The sequence below is a fragment of the Simochromis diagramma genome, unplaced genomic scaffold (genome assembly GCF_900408965.1).
Source record: "Simochromis diagramma unplaced genomic scaffold, fSimDia1.1 OVJJ01000355.1, whole genome shotgun sequence".
In the NCBI taxonomy this organism is placed as follows: domain Eukaryota; kingdom Metazoa; phylum Chordata; class Actinopteri; order Cichliformes; family Cichlidae; genus Simochromis; species Simochromis diagramma.
Window position 1 is genome coordinate 1,743,116 of NW_024387174.1, and position 16,682 is coordinate 1,759,797.

Genomic DNA, 16,682 nt, shown 5'->3' on the forward strand with positions numbered 1-16,682 from the left:
CCGTGGGACTCCTGCACCCCCGGCTCATCAGCTGTAACGCAACTCGTCACATTGACCTGCCGAAGTTTTCAAGGATTCAAAGGCTCAACGAGAGCTCGGAGCCCTTTTAGAGCGAATAAACATGAAGATTTCTTCCAGAAATGTAACTCATGTGTGTGAAAAGAAGCAAAACTAACACAAAGAGACTCGGAGAAGCAGAAAGACCAGAAAGACATGGAACCAAACACGGAGCTCCACCATCTCCTCCAAATGTGGTCATTCATGTCTCCAAAAATGACCATCTGAGGCTTCAAAATGTTGAGTCCAAAACTAATCAGTGACATGATGGTGGCGATGATCCAATAAGAGGCCTTTACCCATGACTACCACACAAAGTTACCAGAACAGTGATAAAATATGATATAATGAGGAACATGAACAGGTTCAGATGATTATTTGCCCTCCTGTCAGTCAGACTTTGAGTGTGTTTTCCACCTCGGGCTCAGCAGCTGTTATCGTGTGTCAGAAACTTTCCTTCCTGCTCAAACTGTGATCTCACACTTACAGGTGCACTCGCACTGCCTCGCTGTTTTCATTCCTCCAAACCTCGGTTCCCAGTTTCATCGAGTGCTGCTATTCTCAGCCTCCTGATGAAGAACAGGGCCCACAGCTGACACACAGGTGCTGCGACACCTTTCGCATCCGACGGAAATGAATCGACAGCCTGAGAGCGCACGAGCGCAGCGGGCTTTGTTCGTTGTCATTACATTTTTACAGTTTAAACTTCTGATTTAGTTTCAGCACCTCGGCTTTTCAAAATGAAACTCGCCGACGAATGATTCAAAGCTGGCAGAATACAGATCTTTAGTCTGCATTTAAATGCTCCATGCTGAAATCTGCAGACCTTTAAGGCTCCTGTCAGCTCCAGGTTTTGTGGCTTGTGGCTGGTTACATATATATATATATATGTATGTATATGTATATTCTTATGGGAAGTGATCCTACAACATGAAACGCTGGTATCGGAAGTATGGATATTTTAGGATGGCTCCACACGTCACTACCCCTCAGTCAGTGAGTGAGATGGTAGACAGCGGTGAGGAGGAGAGTGCGTCGCAAAAACACATAAATATGACTGACACAATAGACAAAGCAGCATCTGGCTGCAGTTTAAAGAAGAAGCAGATACTAAGAGGAGAAACCGCACCAGCCCATCCAAGCTGTTTGGTTTCCTGAATGTCAGCCTGCACTGAGGACAGACTGCTCGGCTGCTGAGTTTGGGTCTGTTTCTGTTCTGTGGTTTTGTTTACAGTGTTTTGTTTTTGTGTTGAATTTAAATGAAGTTTGATTAAAACGTTAAACAAAAGTAAGAATGCCTGCTTTTGTAACAGAACAAATAAACAAAATTAGGCAATTATAAGGTTTCTCATAATAACACTAAATGCAAAAGAGTTTATCAACACACATGTATGAGGCTTCAGACGTATGAAGGAGAGGAAGGTGAGAATACTTTCAAAGGTCAACTCTAGGAACTGGAAATTTGAATCTTACATGTAACGACTGAATTCATTTTAATTTTACATTTTCATTTACTAAATCGTGACAACTGAATGTAAAGCTTTTTGTGGCTGAGGCACAATCGGTCCTGTCTCTGTTACACAACAAAGACGAGTCCTGATGGTTGAACGGGTGACTCAGATGAAATGAGCACAAACCTGTTTCTTTTCCTTGTCCTCGCTTTCCTGGTTTGATCGTCTGAAAGTCCATAAACAGGGTCTGTTTATGCCGTCAGGGTTATGAATCTTACATGTAATATATCCCCAGAGCTGGAAATCTCGCCTTCTGTCTCAGACTGGATGACACTCTAACGGCTTCAGCGTGAGCGCTGCCTCTGAAGAGGAAGATTTAGGCAGCAAGGAGACGATCAAAAAACTCTTTTTAGCTGAGGTACAATCTGTTCATGCTGGCGCATTATTACCATTTAATATATGAAAATTGCTTCACGTTTAACATTTAACTGTTGATTTTTAGAGATAATGAAGATTTGGGGATTCTCATATGCAGTTAAATATTAAAAACAGCAACAATTTTCATTATTTCCCTGTTTCAGATATCTATCAGGCAGAAGTAGGACGAAACTGGCAGATTTGGTCTTTGAGCTTCTTAAATGATTGACGAGAACATCTCACATCTTCACTTTAGGATCCAGTTACTATTTACAGACATCTCATGAACCATATTAGTAATGAAAAGACTAATTTGTTGCAGTGGTAGTGTAAATGTTTTGCTTATTATTCATGCAAAATAAACTCAGCAGGCAGGAAACAATTTGCAGAGTCATTCATACGGAGATAATAGATGAGTGTAATCTGCCTCGCAGTCTGTCATCAAATATCCTGAGAGATGCTGCGCTCTCTTTTAACCTGCCCGGCCCTCCTCTGCTCTTCACACCCACTGTCTGCTTTACGTACGAGCAGCTGCACTGCCTAAAACGATGAAATCACGTCAGTCATTCACAGAGTTGATCCACTGGTTTTCCAAGTCAAGTCTGGACATAGGCAAGCCTTTCAAAGCTACAGGGATGTTTCAGAGCCTGAAGGTGAGACCGTGCCAACGACAGAGGAAGAACAAAGAACATCCATGTGTCCGTGTGCGCTGTGGGGAGTTATCGAAGCCCTAACTCAGGGAAAACCTGGCAGGAGATAAAAATTCAGGTCTGTTCACCCAAACTGATGACACACGACTCATCATTTGACTTTTAAAATGAAAACAGTTTAAAGGAAAAAAGTTTCTCCAGTGCCCTCAATCTATAATTTCCTGCCTCAAATTGCTGTGATTACTGCCTATTGTGCAGCTCGTTATGGGCTGAATAATGTTTCACGATGAATGCTCAGGTTTGTTTGACCTTTCTTTCATTTTTTCTTGTAAACAACTAAGAAAACCTCCAAGAATGGTTTCCAGGAACAGTCTGAGATCACGCAGCGTTGTCCAAATGTTTTGACAGAAATGTTATTGTTCTTCTTCATGACGGATCACGTCTTACCCTGTAACAGAAATATGCAGCGTAAACTTCAAAGAACAGAAGCAGCTCCTGGTATTGTTTAGACACCTGTGAGACGTGGACATTAAATTGCTATTTTTTCTCGGGCTCTAGTCCTGGTCAGCTGCCTTTCACCTGGACATCTTTCTTGGACTTTCAAACAAAGTAAAGTTTGGGTACAAGCGTAGTTCAGTTTATCCTTCGTACTAAAAATAAGAAAAGCAGAGATAAAGTCAGTCTTAGAACAATATTTGCTGGGTTACTAGCAACCAAAGGAACAATACAGACTAGATTTTCCAACTCCTCGCTCAGACATGCATGATGTAAACATTTAAAGTTAGCAGGAATGTGCGTTTGTGTCAGTTTGACTGGACGGCGTTGCAGACTGCTGGATGACGGCGTCTGAAGTTAAGGCTGCTGTAACCGAGTTTCGCCACGCAGGATTCACGTCTGTTTTGTTGACTTGTGCTCCAGTTTAATTACACAGTGTGTGTTTATAGTTTTTCCAGATATTCACTCTGCGAGGTGGAGGCAAACTCCAGATAGTCCTAACATGTGTGAGCTTTACGCATTTCCAGCTGCGTTGGATGCTGGCCTGGTGGAGAGCTTAGAACAGCAGCAGACGGAAGTTCAGCAGTTTAAACAGCACACTGAGAAAAATATGTGTAATCACCAGGAGGGAGGCTGGCTCTGCTGTCTGTGTGAACATGCAAAGGTTACAAGACATTTTGACTCTATATATAAGGTGACTTGAACCCCCCCACCCCACCCTACACCAGCCCACCTCCTCCTCCTCTTCCTCCTCCATGCTTGTTGTCGAACAGCCTTCAGAGCTGAGCAGATGTTTGTCGGACAGCAGAGGCCGTTTCAGAGAAGCTTTAACTCCAGAAATGCTCCTTTCATGACTGCAGCAGCTCGCCGCGGGAATCCACCATCCGCCCACACAGCTCTTTGAAGTGCAAACCGAGGCTTTCGCAGCACTTTTCACCTCCACCTCTGGACGCTGCAGAGAGGATTGTGTGAAAGCGTGTGTGTTTGTGCATGTGTAGAAAGTTAAAGTCTTATGTATGCGTGCTTTAAAATAACAGTTTAACATTAAAGTTAAAGTTTTGTCTCCGAGTTTTGTCTCCAGTTATTGATGTGTTTTAATAAGAGTGAACTGCTGCCCATAGAGTCAAATATCTCCTTTAAAGAAGAAGGACGGGCGCGTTCGATTTTCTTTCACTCGAGCGAACTTTCATCACATTTTCAGGCTTGTAGGAGGCAGGTTTGTAAAACATTACACATTTCATGCTACTCACCAAAGCATAAGATCTCCTGTAATCTCATATAAATGGCCCAAAATGTGTTTAACCTTTACACTGACAGGGATTTCAAACTTTCTTCATCCAAAGTGAAAGCAGAGTTGCAAGTTAGCCCAAGGTTCCTGATAGATTATTCAACAAATGTCGAAAGAGGACCAAGAGCTTTCATCATCGTAGATACAAATCTGCCAGGAGCACACACAAGGACTTCAGTTTCAGTAAATGTATAACTGAATGCCATCTGCATAGCAGCAATAGCAAATGTCTTCAACGGGGCTCAAAATATGCTGAAGAGGAAGTAGAAAGGGAAGTGGCAGATGACCTGTACTTAGAAACCGCCACAGAAACGCATCGTTCAGACAAACATGAGAACCACTCCAAGGCAGATCCAGATACACCGACCCAGTATTTGTTGGGTTTTTCTCTGTGTGTAGTATTGTGGGGTCTACCTTACAACACAAAGCATCTTGAGGTGACTGTTGCTATATAAATAAAACTGAATTGAATTGAATAATTAACATCATAACAAATGGCAGCAGCATTATGCAAAGAGACGTGTTGCAGACAGGTTGCACTCATCAGCACACACTGGCTCAGGCTGATTGCAGTTATTCTCTCCCTCTGTGAGTGACTCAGTGACCACCAGGTGACCTCTGCGATAACCCTGCTACTGAAAGCTGATCCTAAGTTACCATCTCCAGATTCAGCCACAGTCTTCCTCCAAAACCTCTCTTTAAAAATGACCCATCTTCAGATGCTGATCCTGTCTGTTTCTGTCCTGTTGGTGCTGACATGAACTTTAATTTTACCCAGAAGTTGTTTCAGAGAGCAGCAGAAAGAGCCAATCAGGAGTCTCATCTGTTCACCGCAGCCGCTCGTCAAAAACTAAACCGGTTCTGACTCGAAGCACAAAAACATCCCAGAGCAGCCCGACAATCAGCAGCCATCTTGGAGGTAATGAGAAAACTGTGACTGTTTTAACGTTTCATTGACCTCACCGGCTCGCTGATTACACTTGTCAATATTGTGCTGCACGCCGCCGCCGCCTCCTGAGCAGGAAGAAGATGAGACAGCGGTGAACAGGCCACTTATGGTCTCAGCGCCTCAGCAGAATTGCAGATGAGTGGACTGACTCCATACGATGCAGGATGTGTTCATTTCTCAGTCACACAGCAGCTAATATATTAAAGTAGGATTTGTTTCTGATAGCACAAAATAATCACCACGTACTTTTCAAAGGGGGGTGACGATGAGTGTTTTCCCAGCTGCTTCCTGGCTTTTAAAATCGGCTGTTTTCAGCGGCTCAGTGGCAGCAAACTGGCCCTGATGTGTTAGAAATGTTATAATTAAGAAGCATTCATGGCTGAAATGTTTAATGGCACAAACAGTTTGCAATCAATATATTTAATCAACACTTACGTTTCCACAGACACATTTTGGTAAGATTGTGCCCGGTGGTGTTATATCGAGTGGAAAATGTGGGCACATTTAAGAGTCCACACATACAAACTCACAGCCTTACATTGATTCCTGCATGCACTCGCACTCGCACGCACACACACACACACACACACACACACACACACACACACACACACACACACACACACACACACACACACACACACACATCAGCGTCTCTGGATTTAAAATAAAAGCGGGAACATCAGGAGACCCTGATCAGTCGATCTGGGTCAGTTAATAACTTCCTGATTTTTTTCAAAGGTGCACATAACAGTGGCTTTGGTATCACCACCTCTATTGGTTTTGATGTGTTTCACTACAACTTGTTCATGAACAAACAGATTACTTCACAGGATGTGAGAGACGGGAATGTCGGCAGGTATGCAAAGATTGACCTTCCCGCAGGGACTCACCTGTCAGCAGATCAGGTGTGTGTGTCTTTAACATTTTAAACTCGGGTCTAAAAGGTTTACATTGAAAAAAGCAATAGATGGATGTTTATTTTACTCCCTCTCTGACATCCCATTGGTTTAAAAATTAGACAGAGCTCTCTGTGTGTGAAGCCCCGCCCTCTTCACACACATGTAAACAGGCTGAGTGAAACATCTTCTTGGTTAAATAACCGTCTGTGTTTCTGTGCTGACAGCGAAACGTTGCTGACTGACGGATAAATCTGTTGATGTTTGCTCGGTGATCACAACACGCCCCCCCCCCCAGCTTTATTTATAAGCTGACCCACCTCTGTCACTCTGTCCAGATGTGACACGCAGGCATCTCCTGCATTAGAGTAATTACGCACACACAGAAAAAATGTGTTTTCGTGTATTTTGCGTCAGGCGGAGGGAGGGTGCTGCCGGCTGCAGTTGACTTTAACAGACGCTCGGCGTGCCATCTGTGGGGCCAAAGCTCTTAATCACCCTTAAGTCTATTGGACAGTGCAGCAAATGTCCTTAAGAGCTTAAAAAGCACAACCGGCACACTTTCACACACATTTACACATCAGCTCTGAAGGGTTGTGCGTTCTTTTTTTTTTTTTTAGCAGAGTTCAGATAATTACCATCTGCAGATCATTATTTATTCTCTTATCTTGCTAACATGTGACAAATTAAAGGAAAAACTGAAACATAGACCCCTCCCACCAAATGCCAGACGTCCAATGGCTTTGTTTTCTGGGATGAATCTGGTCAGCTATAGTTTCTGCTGTTAGAAAGGCGTTCTTTTACACACTTATAGAGGTGAAAGTGAAAGATTTTCAGCTTAATATGGGACTGGGATTATTAGCGAATCTGCCTCAGCTGTTACAGCCACCACTTTTATTATCATAAACTATATGATGCAGTCTGCTTAGTGTCTTCATCATCATCAATTAGCTGAGCTGCATCATAGAGATTACGTTTTAAAAGAACTTCCAGCAGATGATGAGCTGATGACACTCACACAGCTGTCACTTCAAATCTATTTTTAATGAAAACATCAGGAAAAAATGTTCATCATTGAAATATTAGCTGGGAACGTATAGTAGGAACAAGAGTGACACATCCAGACAGCATTCATAAGAGTAGATATGCACTGATAGCAAAACCATCAGAGCTGTGAAATGAAGCCAGCATGGACATGACAAACACTGCACTTCCTCTGATGTCCACTAGGGGCTGCCTCCAACCTAGTCCTCGTGGATTCCCAACTTTACAGCAGAAATAAACATGTTTACAACCTGCTACAAAAGTAAACAAACAAAAACCACTTTAGGTCTCTACTGACAGTAATGGTAAGGCTTAAAGTTAGGGGCGTGGCCCCTTTGATTGACAGGTTAGAAACAGAAAGCTGTTGCTGTGTGCTGGGCTTCACCTGCACAGGACATTATCTGTGTGCTGCAGTCTGTGCTTCAAATTTGATGAGAGCCATTCTAGTATAGTAGTCTGTTACTTAGCAGTAAGTGGATAACCTAGCAGTGTGAGTGTGTGCAGACCTGTATGGTTTATAATTTAGCTGATAAACACTCTGCCCATTTATCTAAATAGGGTCAAACACTTATATCTCCATAAAGTATGACAGCAGCCAAAATGCTCATAGTGGTTTCCAAATGTGATGAGTAAAATAGTAAAATAATCACAAAATTAGTTTTTGTGACTATTTTACATCTTGACTCGGCTCTTTGTGTTAATTCACCTCTCTGCATTCAGTCATTAGTTATTCATCTCTGGCTCTCTTTCACAGTGTGCATTCTCCCCCACCTCCAACTGATCACAGCAGATGCCTGCCCTCCCTAAGCCTGGTTCTGCTGGAGGTTTCTTTGTGTTGAAAGGGAGTTTTTCTTTCCCACTGTCCCCATGTGCTTTCTCATAGTTTTTTTTAAAGGCTGAAATGTAAATAATCATGTAAATATTCAGTCAGTGTGTGTGTGTGTGTGTGTGCTCGTTTTGGACCCTCATACTTAAACCCAGCATGCGCTGAGGTGATGTATCTCATAATGAGCTCATGGTAACATGACTGAACTCCATCATGGCTAAAAACGCATCGCTGACCCTCTGCGGTGAGCTCCGGGGTCCCGTAGGGGGCTATAATTAGCACCGTCCCGGTGAGCAGGCAGCATATGTAGAGCGGGGGCGGTTTTTGGCTCCTACACACACACTTCCGTGTTTATCTGTCACCGTAAAGCAGGAAGCACTGTAGTAATGTGTAGGAGTTGACGAGCCCTCCTGCTGCTGGTTCCTCACAGGTATGTCCACCGGTTACCGTCTCAACTCTCTCCCCCTAACGTCCCCCTCCCGCCTGTCTCCGCTCCGTAAACCCTCCGCAGCCGTTTGGACCGCAGACATTAGCCTCTCCCGGGCTAATTCCTCCCGGACGGTCCGTGTTTACACCGCTGTTCCTGTTTAGCCCATTAACGAGCCTCCCGGCCTCTCTGTTGTCTCTGTTGAAGGTGTCTTATGAAGCCACAGTCAGGTGATTTCTGCCGTTACAGGTAAAGAGAAAGCAGCCGGGGAAGGAGCTACATGGAGGCTAACTAACTGAGCCCGGATCCGTCGGTGCTCGGCAGACGATCACACACACACACACGGGGACTGCGGTACATCGGTACCGAAATGCCAGCCGGTAAGCTGCATGTCGGTGTGTGTCAATGAGTGTGAGTGTGTGCGCTGACATGTTTGACAGATATCCCTACAGTCCGGTGTGTCAGTGTTGCGTTTAAGTGTTGGGCTAATTGTTACAACGGTAAATGGCTGTCTAAAAAAAGTGCGGTGGTGTGTTCATGGTCACCGTTTCACTGTGGGATTTTTAAGGTGTCACCTGTAAATGACGGATCAATCGATTAATTTATGATCTTCATCCTTAAAATGCTTCTCAAAGTAGAGAATCTTTTTTTTTAGTCCAGATTGTTACACGTTTCACCTATAGAGTGTAACACATATCTTCAAATCGGTTTAGAAGCAAAATAATCTGGGTTGTTTTTTTTTTTCAATTTGATAAGCTGCAGATTGTTACTTTTGACATACAAAGGCCCTAATTCATTTAACTGTTTTTAAAAAAACAAAAAAACAAAACCCAGTTATGATTTAAGTTTCAGTGAATATGGAGAATATTACGACAGTGCAGCTCTTTTGTCCATCCCTAAAAGGTCAAACTCACTCGCTGTTTAGTTCAGTTCCAGCCGAGATCTGCTCAGCTCAGCAAGATTGGTCTCGAGGAAGAAAAAAGTTTTGACGAGAGAATGTTTGGAAGTTACGACTCCAGAAAAACATTACTGACAACATCTAACAAGGAAGGGCCTGATATGTCATCACATGGTTCAGAGTGAATCATTGTCCTCGTCAGTAGGGAGTGTCCACTGGAAAACTTGGGTGGTAACTTGTACATCCATTGTCTGCTTTTGTCGAATAAACATAAAAATGCCTTTCAATACAGAAAAAACTTTTATGTGGTGCAAGAAAAGCAAGAAAAACACCAAAACAAGGTGCTCGATGGAGGATAAGCCCCACAAATAAAATATCCAAGTCGTTTTTAAATCTAAAAATGGAGACTGCGTCCTTCTCTTTTCACCATCGCCTGTCGGTTGGGTGTAACTGCTTCTGTGCCGTGAAAGAAATAAGGATGAGATGTGGGCTAAATCTATCAAGCGCTGCCTCGAGCCGTGCAGTAACTGTGATGACGCTGATATAAACTCATAGCTGAGTATCATTTCTGATCTAAAGCTTTTCCTCTGAATGCTGTTGTGAGTCACTCCTGCTGCCAGTGCGTGTAAGGTGCGGTCAGACCTGTGAGGCCAGGTGGAGTTTAACCCTCTGATGTGATGAAAAGCAGCCGATGATGAGAGCAGGGCTGTAAACAGGAATAAATTGTAGGAGATGGCAGGAGTTAGCTTCTCTGAGCTGTCCCTCCTGCTCTGCTGCAAACATTATTTGATCATCCAGGTGAATAAGCTGCACTTTATTTCTGAAGATCAGACTTGTTTGTAGCCTGAAGCCAGCCTGACTCTATCACTCCTAAGCTGGCTGAACACTGGTCAAACTTCACTGTCAGTGTCTGTAAGTTCAGACCACCATGACTGAAGACTATTGCATGAATGTATTTCCTCCTGTATGTAGATCACTGCTCTCTGCAGCAGCTGTGTAACTACTGGTGCAGTTTTAATGTCAGCTTGGTTTCAACATAATCGTTTATTAAGGAGGAATTGATCTTAATTTTCAATCGACAGACCTAAACATTCACCTACATGCACAAGCAGCTGAATCCCTGATGTCCACTTCATTAGATTCCTGGAATATTATGGGTTTTTGTGGAAGTGTGTTGCAGAGAGGAAGCATCAGTCAGGCAGTCTCAGAGGCAATTTGACGACTGGGTCCCTTTAACAGAAATGAATCCAGATGCTTTTTTCCTGTTGTTTCCCCCCTCACGGTATTTTCTGCATCCAGCCCACAAAGTTTGATTTGTGGAAATGACGCAGCTGCTGTCGGCATCACAAAGGATTTATTGTCATTGAACTTTTGCGGTGTATTCAAGTAAATAATAAAACATGTGTAAACATAAAAACAGCTCTCATATAGCACTCTGGATGCGTGAGACGTCTTCCAGTGTAAGATACCGGTGCCAGATGAAGATGAAACCCGTCCAAGTGCTGTTTGCTTGTTTGTTTGAGCATTTGGAAAGAAGCTGTGGTGCTTCTGGATTTCATGGATTGTTGACGTCTGCTAGAAGGCAGCAGAAGTCACGTGTGAACTTCTGATAGTTTCAGGGATTTCTTTTCCTCGTGCAGACGGTGACAGACAGGTCGGGGTGGTCTGTGGTGGTATAGAGAGAGCTGTTGATGAAGTGATTCCTGCCCTCACCTGTGGTCGCGAGCTGTGCATAGTGATAGAAAGAAAGAGCTCATGGATACGAGCTGCAGAAATGAGTTTCTCTGAAGGATGTCTGGGCTCTTCCTTAGAGACAGAGTGAGGAGCTCCATCACTTTAAAGGACTCAGAGTAGAGCTGCTGCTTCTCCACGTTGATAGGAGCTGGGTGAGGTGGTTCAGGATGTCGCCCGGGGCACCCACGACATGCTGGAGTGATTATGTCTCCCAGCTGGACTGGAAAAGCCTCTGTGCCCCCCCAGAAGAGCTGGAGGAGTTGGCCAGAGAGAGCAGAGTCTGGGTCTCTCTGCTTGGACTGCTGCCCAGATGCAGAGAAGCAGCAGAAGATGGATTTAAGTTTTCTGCTGTGAGAACTTGTTTCTGAGTTTGAAAACCCGTCTCATTCATCACAGAGGAAGTCCTAAAGTTTGATTCTCAGGGATTTGACAGGGTTTTTGTTTTCTGCCGGCTGTAGGTGGAGTGAGTCACACCTCTCGACATTGGAGTTTGTCATCTTAAAATTCAGCATTTTTGTTTTGCTTTTTTCTTCTTTTGCTCTCTGTAACTCTCATCTTTTATCTGCTGCATTAAAGATGAAGTCAAATAAAATAAATCAGTCTTTTTATTAAAAACACATCGAGGTTTCTGTGATCTGCTGCAGTGGTTTTTTTTCTTGTCCTTCTTACTGTCCTCACTTTAACCCCTTTAATCTTGAATCAGCGATACGTGATTTCAGACTCGGTGTGTGTGTGTGTGTGTGTGTGTGTGTGGAGTCTTGACTGTTTCTATTTTGGGAAAGTTGGACTTTGGGCGCCCTCGCCTTTTCTCCTCCTCGAGCAGCAGCTCTGGCAGGTAACCAGCTGCTGTTTACTGCAGATCGTTTCTCTCCTAAAAACCCACTTGGCTGCTGAGACAAGTAGGATGAGAAACGAGTCTGCGGGCCAAGAAACAATCTCCCCCCAGACGGACTCATTATGCTTTGGAGCAGTAGCTGGTGCTGGTGGTGGAGGAGGAGGAGACGGAGGTGGTATTTCAGGCTGCTGATGTGTGTGGATGCTGGCGGTTTTGCTGCAGACAGCATCTGCAGCTTCAAGGACTCTGCATCCCTGCAGGCCTCGAGTCTGCTCTATAATTAGTCCTGGTGGTAAACTGCTGATTGCATTAGTGTTAATGTGACGCTTTCAACATCGATCCCCGATGGGCTGAAGGAGCCGCGCAGGGGTGTATGTATGTATGCATGCATGTATGTATGTATGTATGCATGTGTTTGCTGGACCCAAACGTCCCTCCTTATGTTTGTTTACCTTTAATATTAAAAGTTTTCCACTTTTAAAGGGTGAAAACATTGTTTGGACACACGCAGCACTTCAGAGCACTGAACTAATTATTATAATATTTTATTAATAATAATAATAATATTGTGATTTACACTTCCTTAATAAATGACTCCAGATTGAAGTAAAGGCCTACGCTGGGAATAAAAGTAGGGATTTACATTTACTTGGAAACTACTTGATAAAGATGAGACAAAACGAGACTAGACCTCTGAGGGTTAATCAGATCAGTTTGTGATAATAAAAATGAAAATGTTCTCAGTTTTTACAGAGCTCAGGTTTCTCGGTTGTTATGGTTACGCATCCCACTGAAGAGTCTCAGTCATGCGTGCTGTTGGTGTCGGCGACAAACAGCGCTTTGTGACTGTTTCACTTTATTTTAAAACGATTCAACGGCCAAGTTTAAAATAACTTTATTCTAAAACGAGCTCCCAGACAGACGGTGGGCGTCAGTGATTGGTCCTTAGTTTTTCACGCTCGCAGCTCATTCTCGCCTCTGTTTGGCTGCTAATTGGGCGAAGGAATGTGCTGCTCCCCTCCCCCGCTCGCTAAACAGTCGGTTCACAGGGAGATGCTAACTGGCTGCAGCTGCGGTGATGTCACTTTTTCTTATTTTTCACATGAATTCTGGAGCAGACGTTACAAACTCGCTGTCGTCTCAACGACGATCCCTCCATGCTCATGTACATCCAACCAAAGTCTCGTCCAATCAGCATCGGTGTCACGTTTCCTTAATTCCATGTCAAACATGGCTCAAGTTTCAAGTTATGACATCAGTGTAGGTACAAGGCTTCAGATTGCTTTAAACACTCAGTATCGGAGCATTGCGAGGGAATGACGCTAATATGGTCATCTCATTCCCACGGTTTGCAAGGGACAGCCAATCAGAAGACAGCTAGCTTAAAGGAGGGTTGGCTTCAAGCCTACCCAGTCAAAGTTGAATCAGGCGTGTGCGTCTGAGCCACTGGGAGACAGGAAGTGGATAAAACTGTGTTGATTTGGCTCATTTTCAGTTCTGTTGGCATTTATAGTCGACACAGATTTTTCTGAGCGCTGCTCCATTTCCAGAGCTCTCACTCCTGGGTGTGTTGTGGTCTAGAGGCTCTTATTATCCTCAAAGTGTTAACCACCTCAATTAAGTCATTATGTAGGACAAACCCGCCGTCGCTGCTGTCGCCTCTCCCTGTGCTGCTGCTGCTCTTTAAGTCTGAACGAACAGTCAGATAAGCGCACGGGGAGATAAGTGGAGATAAATGGAAATATTCCTGATGGGAAACATTTTTTATTCTCCTGTTATTATGCAGAGACATTTACATTCAGGGTGATCTGAAGAGGACGCTTCAGTCTACCACTCAGATCCTGATGCCCGTCTTCTTGTAGCCACTAAACGATGCTTTAAACAGACACGTGTGGCCTTTCGGCTCTGTGATGAAGCACCTCTGCTCGCTCCTCAGAAGCTACATTAGCCTAATGTTTTTCATAATGCTGTCGTCACTTCTTTGGATGTTGGCAGAGTGCCTGGTTGGTCCCAGTGCTGCAGGAGGTCTGCTGATGCCACATTTACCAACCCTGCCTTAAAACTGTCTTCATCTACTGGCTATAAATCGATTGTACCAGCAGGCTTTGAGCAAACAGCACCAGCTTGTCTTAAGAAGTCAGGAGTTTTGGGTCTGTCTTAGGTCTTAGTTTCCAATTGTTTTGGCCCAGTGCCGATAAGTGAACCATCTTAAACAGTTACACATGGGTTATTAGTGGAGATTGACTAATCACAGAAACCCCTGAAATTCTACCATACGAAGAGCTGAATGAAACAGATTGTAAAAAGTGTCCACTGCAGCCATCGTCTGTGATTTTCAGATGGTTTTTTTGTGATATTTACCTTTTTAAATGTGTGTTTCTTCCATTCCTGGTGAACGCTGTCACTCGCTTCCCTGTTACGGTCCATTTATCAAACAGCCAGAATTCAACGGCCGCGCAGCATCGTCCACGTTCAGCGCCGATTTTGGGTTATTCATAGGTAAACACTTTTGCAAATGGACACAACTGCAGTATTACTCGGCATAAGAGGCACAGGATGAATGGAAATCATGTACAAAACATCACGTGCAGTAAGCTGGAGGAGCTTTATTTTGAGAACTGCTTCAATGAGAGTGATAGAAGTTCTTGAGATCTGGTGCAGCTGTCAGCAAAAAGAAATAAAGGTTACTAAAAGCTCGGTGCTTTGTTTTGAACATGAATGAAAAGAATCACCAAATCTGCTGTAAATCAGAGCTGTTATAAAGGGAATCTGAACTGGAACACCTTTAAAAACATCAGAAATAAGAAGAAATGTTGGAGCACCTGTGTTATTTACAGGTGGGATCAACGTTTCTTTCTTTAATTTGAAGAAAAAACAAGGTCAGGTTTTCCCTTCCTGTTGAGCTGCTTGCACCTGTAGCGGGCCCGGTCTTGATTCCTTGATCGATCCGATGGTTCAGACTTCTCGATGTGCGGCCTGGCTGAATGAAACATACTTACGATCGGCCTGAGATGATCGACGACTTCGGCCTTTAGGAGACTGTTGGGATTTGTTGCCATTTTCTGATCTTCTGCAGATCATCATCATCATCATCATCATCAGTTAATCGAGAAAAATATCTGGCAGATTAATTGATCATGAAAACAATCATAAACAACAGCAATAATGTAACCTTCAGAAGATGAGACACCAGCGTACGGTGATGGATTACACAATCTAAAATTAGCAGGCTGCTAATTGATTTTCATCCCCTAAAGAAAAAAAAAAATGAATCGAGAAACATTCGACCAAGAAAGAAACGGAGAAGAGTGCAGGACGCATTCAGAGATCATCAGTAGAAATCAGGCAGTGTTCAGAAGACTTTACAAACTGTGTCAGAATAAAGGTTAACATGATAGATGTGCTATAACTTAATCCTCTTTTCTGCCACAGCTAGCGTGTGCAGGGTTGCCATTAAAAAAAAAACATTTAAAGGTTTATTTCCATTTGCGCTGCACTTTTATTTGCGTTGTCGGTGCTTACGGCGTTGTAAAAGCGTCTAAATAGATCAGGACCACCTGCGGCGAGGGCCCTCCGTCCGCTCACATCTTCAAAGTTGTGTCGGATGAGAAGCTGGTCGCCCGTTTGCGTCCTCGGTGGAACACGGGAGTATTTAGGATGCAGGAGGAGTCGCAGTGAAAGAAACCCAGCGGGCCCGTGCTGTTTTGATGCTCCGCTGGCTAATTGTACGTGAGCTGTCGGTTCCTGTGCTCTTAGGACGGTTCCTCCCTCAGTTGTTGGCTGTGATTTGTATTCACAGTGGAAGACGGTTTGTTCTGCAAAGGAGGATTTTGGCCTAAATATAACTTCAAAGGAGATGCGCCTCGCTCTGTTTCCCCCACCGGTTGCGTCTTTGCAGACGGGGAAGCTTTTATCTTTCTGTGCTTGTTGTTTGACGCCCAGCTCTCTGCTTTTCAGCACTTTCGGACGGATTTTGCACCTTTCTTCTGGTCTATTTTGTAGTCGGGTGTTTGCACGCGTCGCTGTCAGTATCACAGGTGTCGGTACAGAGATGTTGAGCCGCAGTCCTCTGTCAGGACAACAGCAGCATGTAAAACAGCCAAACGGGGGGCAAAGCTTCCAGTTTTCACTGCAGATGCTATAAAATGACTGTGTGCAGCTTCCACATGATGTTAACCCTCTGAGGTCGCCATCGATCACGACTTTAATCTCGATTCTAATCATAAGTAGATTTAGTTTTTATTAAATTGTTCTTCCAAGTCTTGGAGATCAGGGGACAAAGACGACGGTCATTCTAGCTGACAAATCAAAAACTCGTCACGCCTTCCTCGCAAACGCAGGGTTGGGTCGGGTTATGCTGCGTAGCTGATTGATTCATCTAGCGTTCATTTCTCCAGCCAGATGTGTGGAAGCAGCCTGTGGATCATCAGCAGATCACATCTGTACAGTCGCTTGATGGAAATATTCTAACATTTATTAGTGGAATAAAAATGTATTTGGTTTTGTAGCTGAGGGGGAACCTCATCATATCAGGAGGCTGCTGACATTTAAACTCCGCATGTTTGATATGGACCGGCTGAATTTCAGGCTGCTGTCAGTCCAACCTTTAACCTTTGCTGTGAAAACAGGAAGAGTGTTTTCTTCACGGCACAGCTTAATCTTGTAGTTCCCACATCGCTCCCTTATGGCTGTTTGCTGCCAGACCTTGCCTT

The 16,682-nt window shown here is 43.9% G+C and overlaps 1 protein-coding gene across 2 annotated transcripts in view; it reads left to right on the forward strand.

Moving 5' to 3' along the window:
* Positions 1-8,293: 8,293 nt before the first annotated feature.
* Positions 8,294-16,682, forward strand: part of efr3a (EFR3 homolog A (S. cerevisiae)) — a 101,458-nt gene continuing 93,069 nt past the window's right edge. Inside the window, exons 1-2 of one of the 2 annotated variants that reach the window (XM_040049329.1) lie at positions 8,294-8,506; positions 8,753-8,883. In XM_040049329.1, coding sequence (XP_039905263.1) covers positions 8,874-8,883 — 10 coding nt within the window. In that variant the 5' untranslated portion in view covers positions 8,294-8,506; positions 8,753-8,873. The other variant, XM_040049330.1, reaches the window with a different exon arrangement.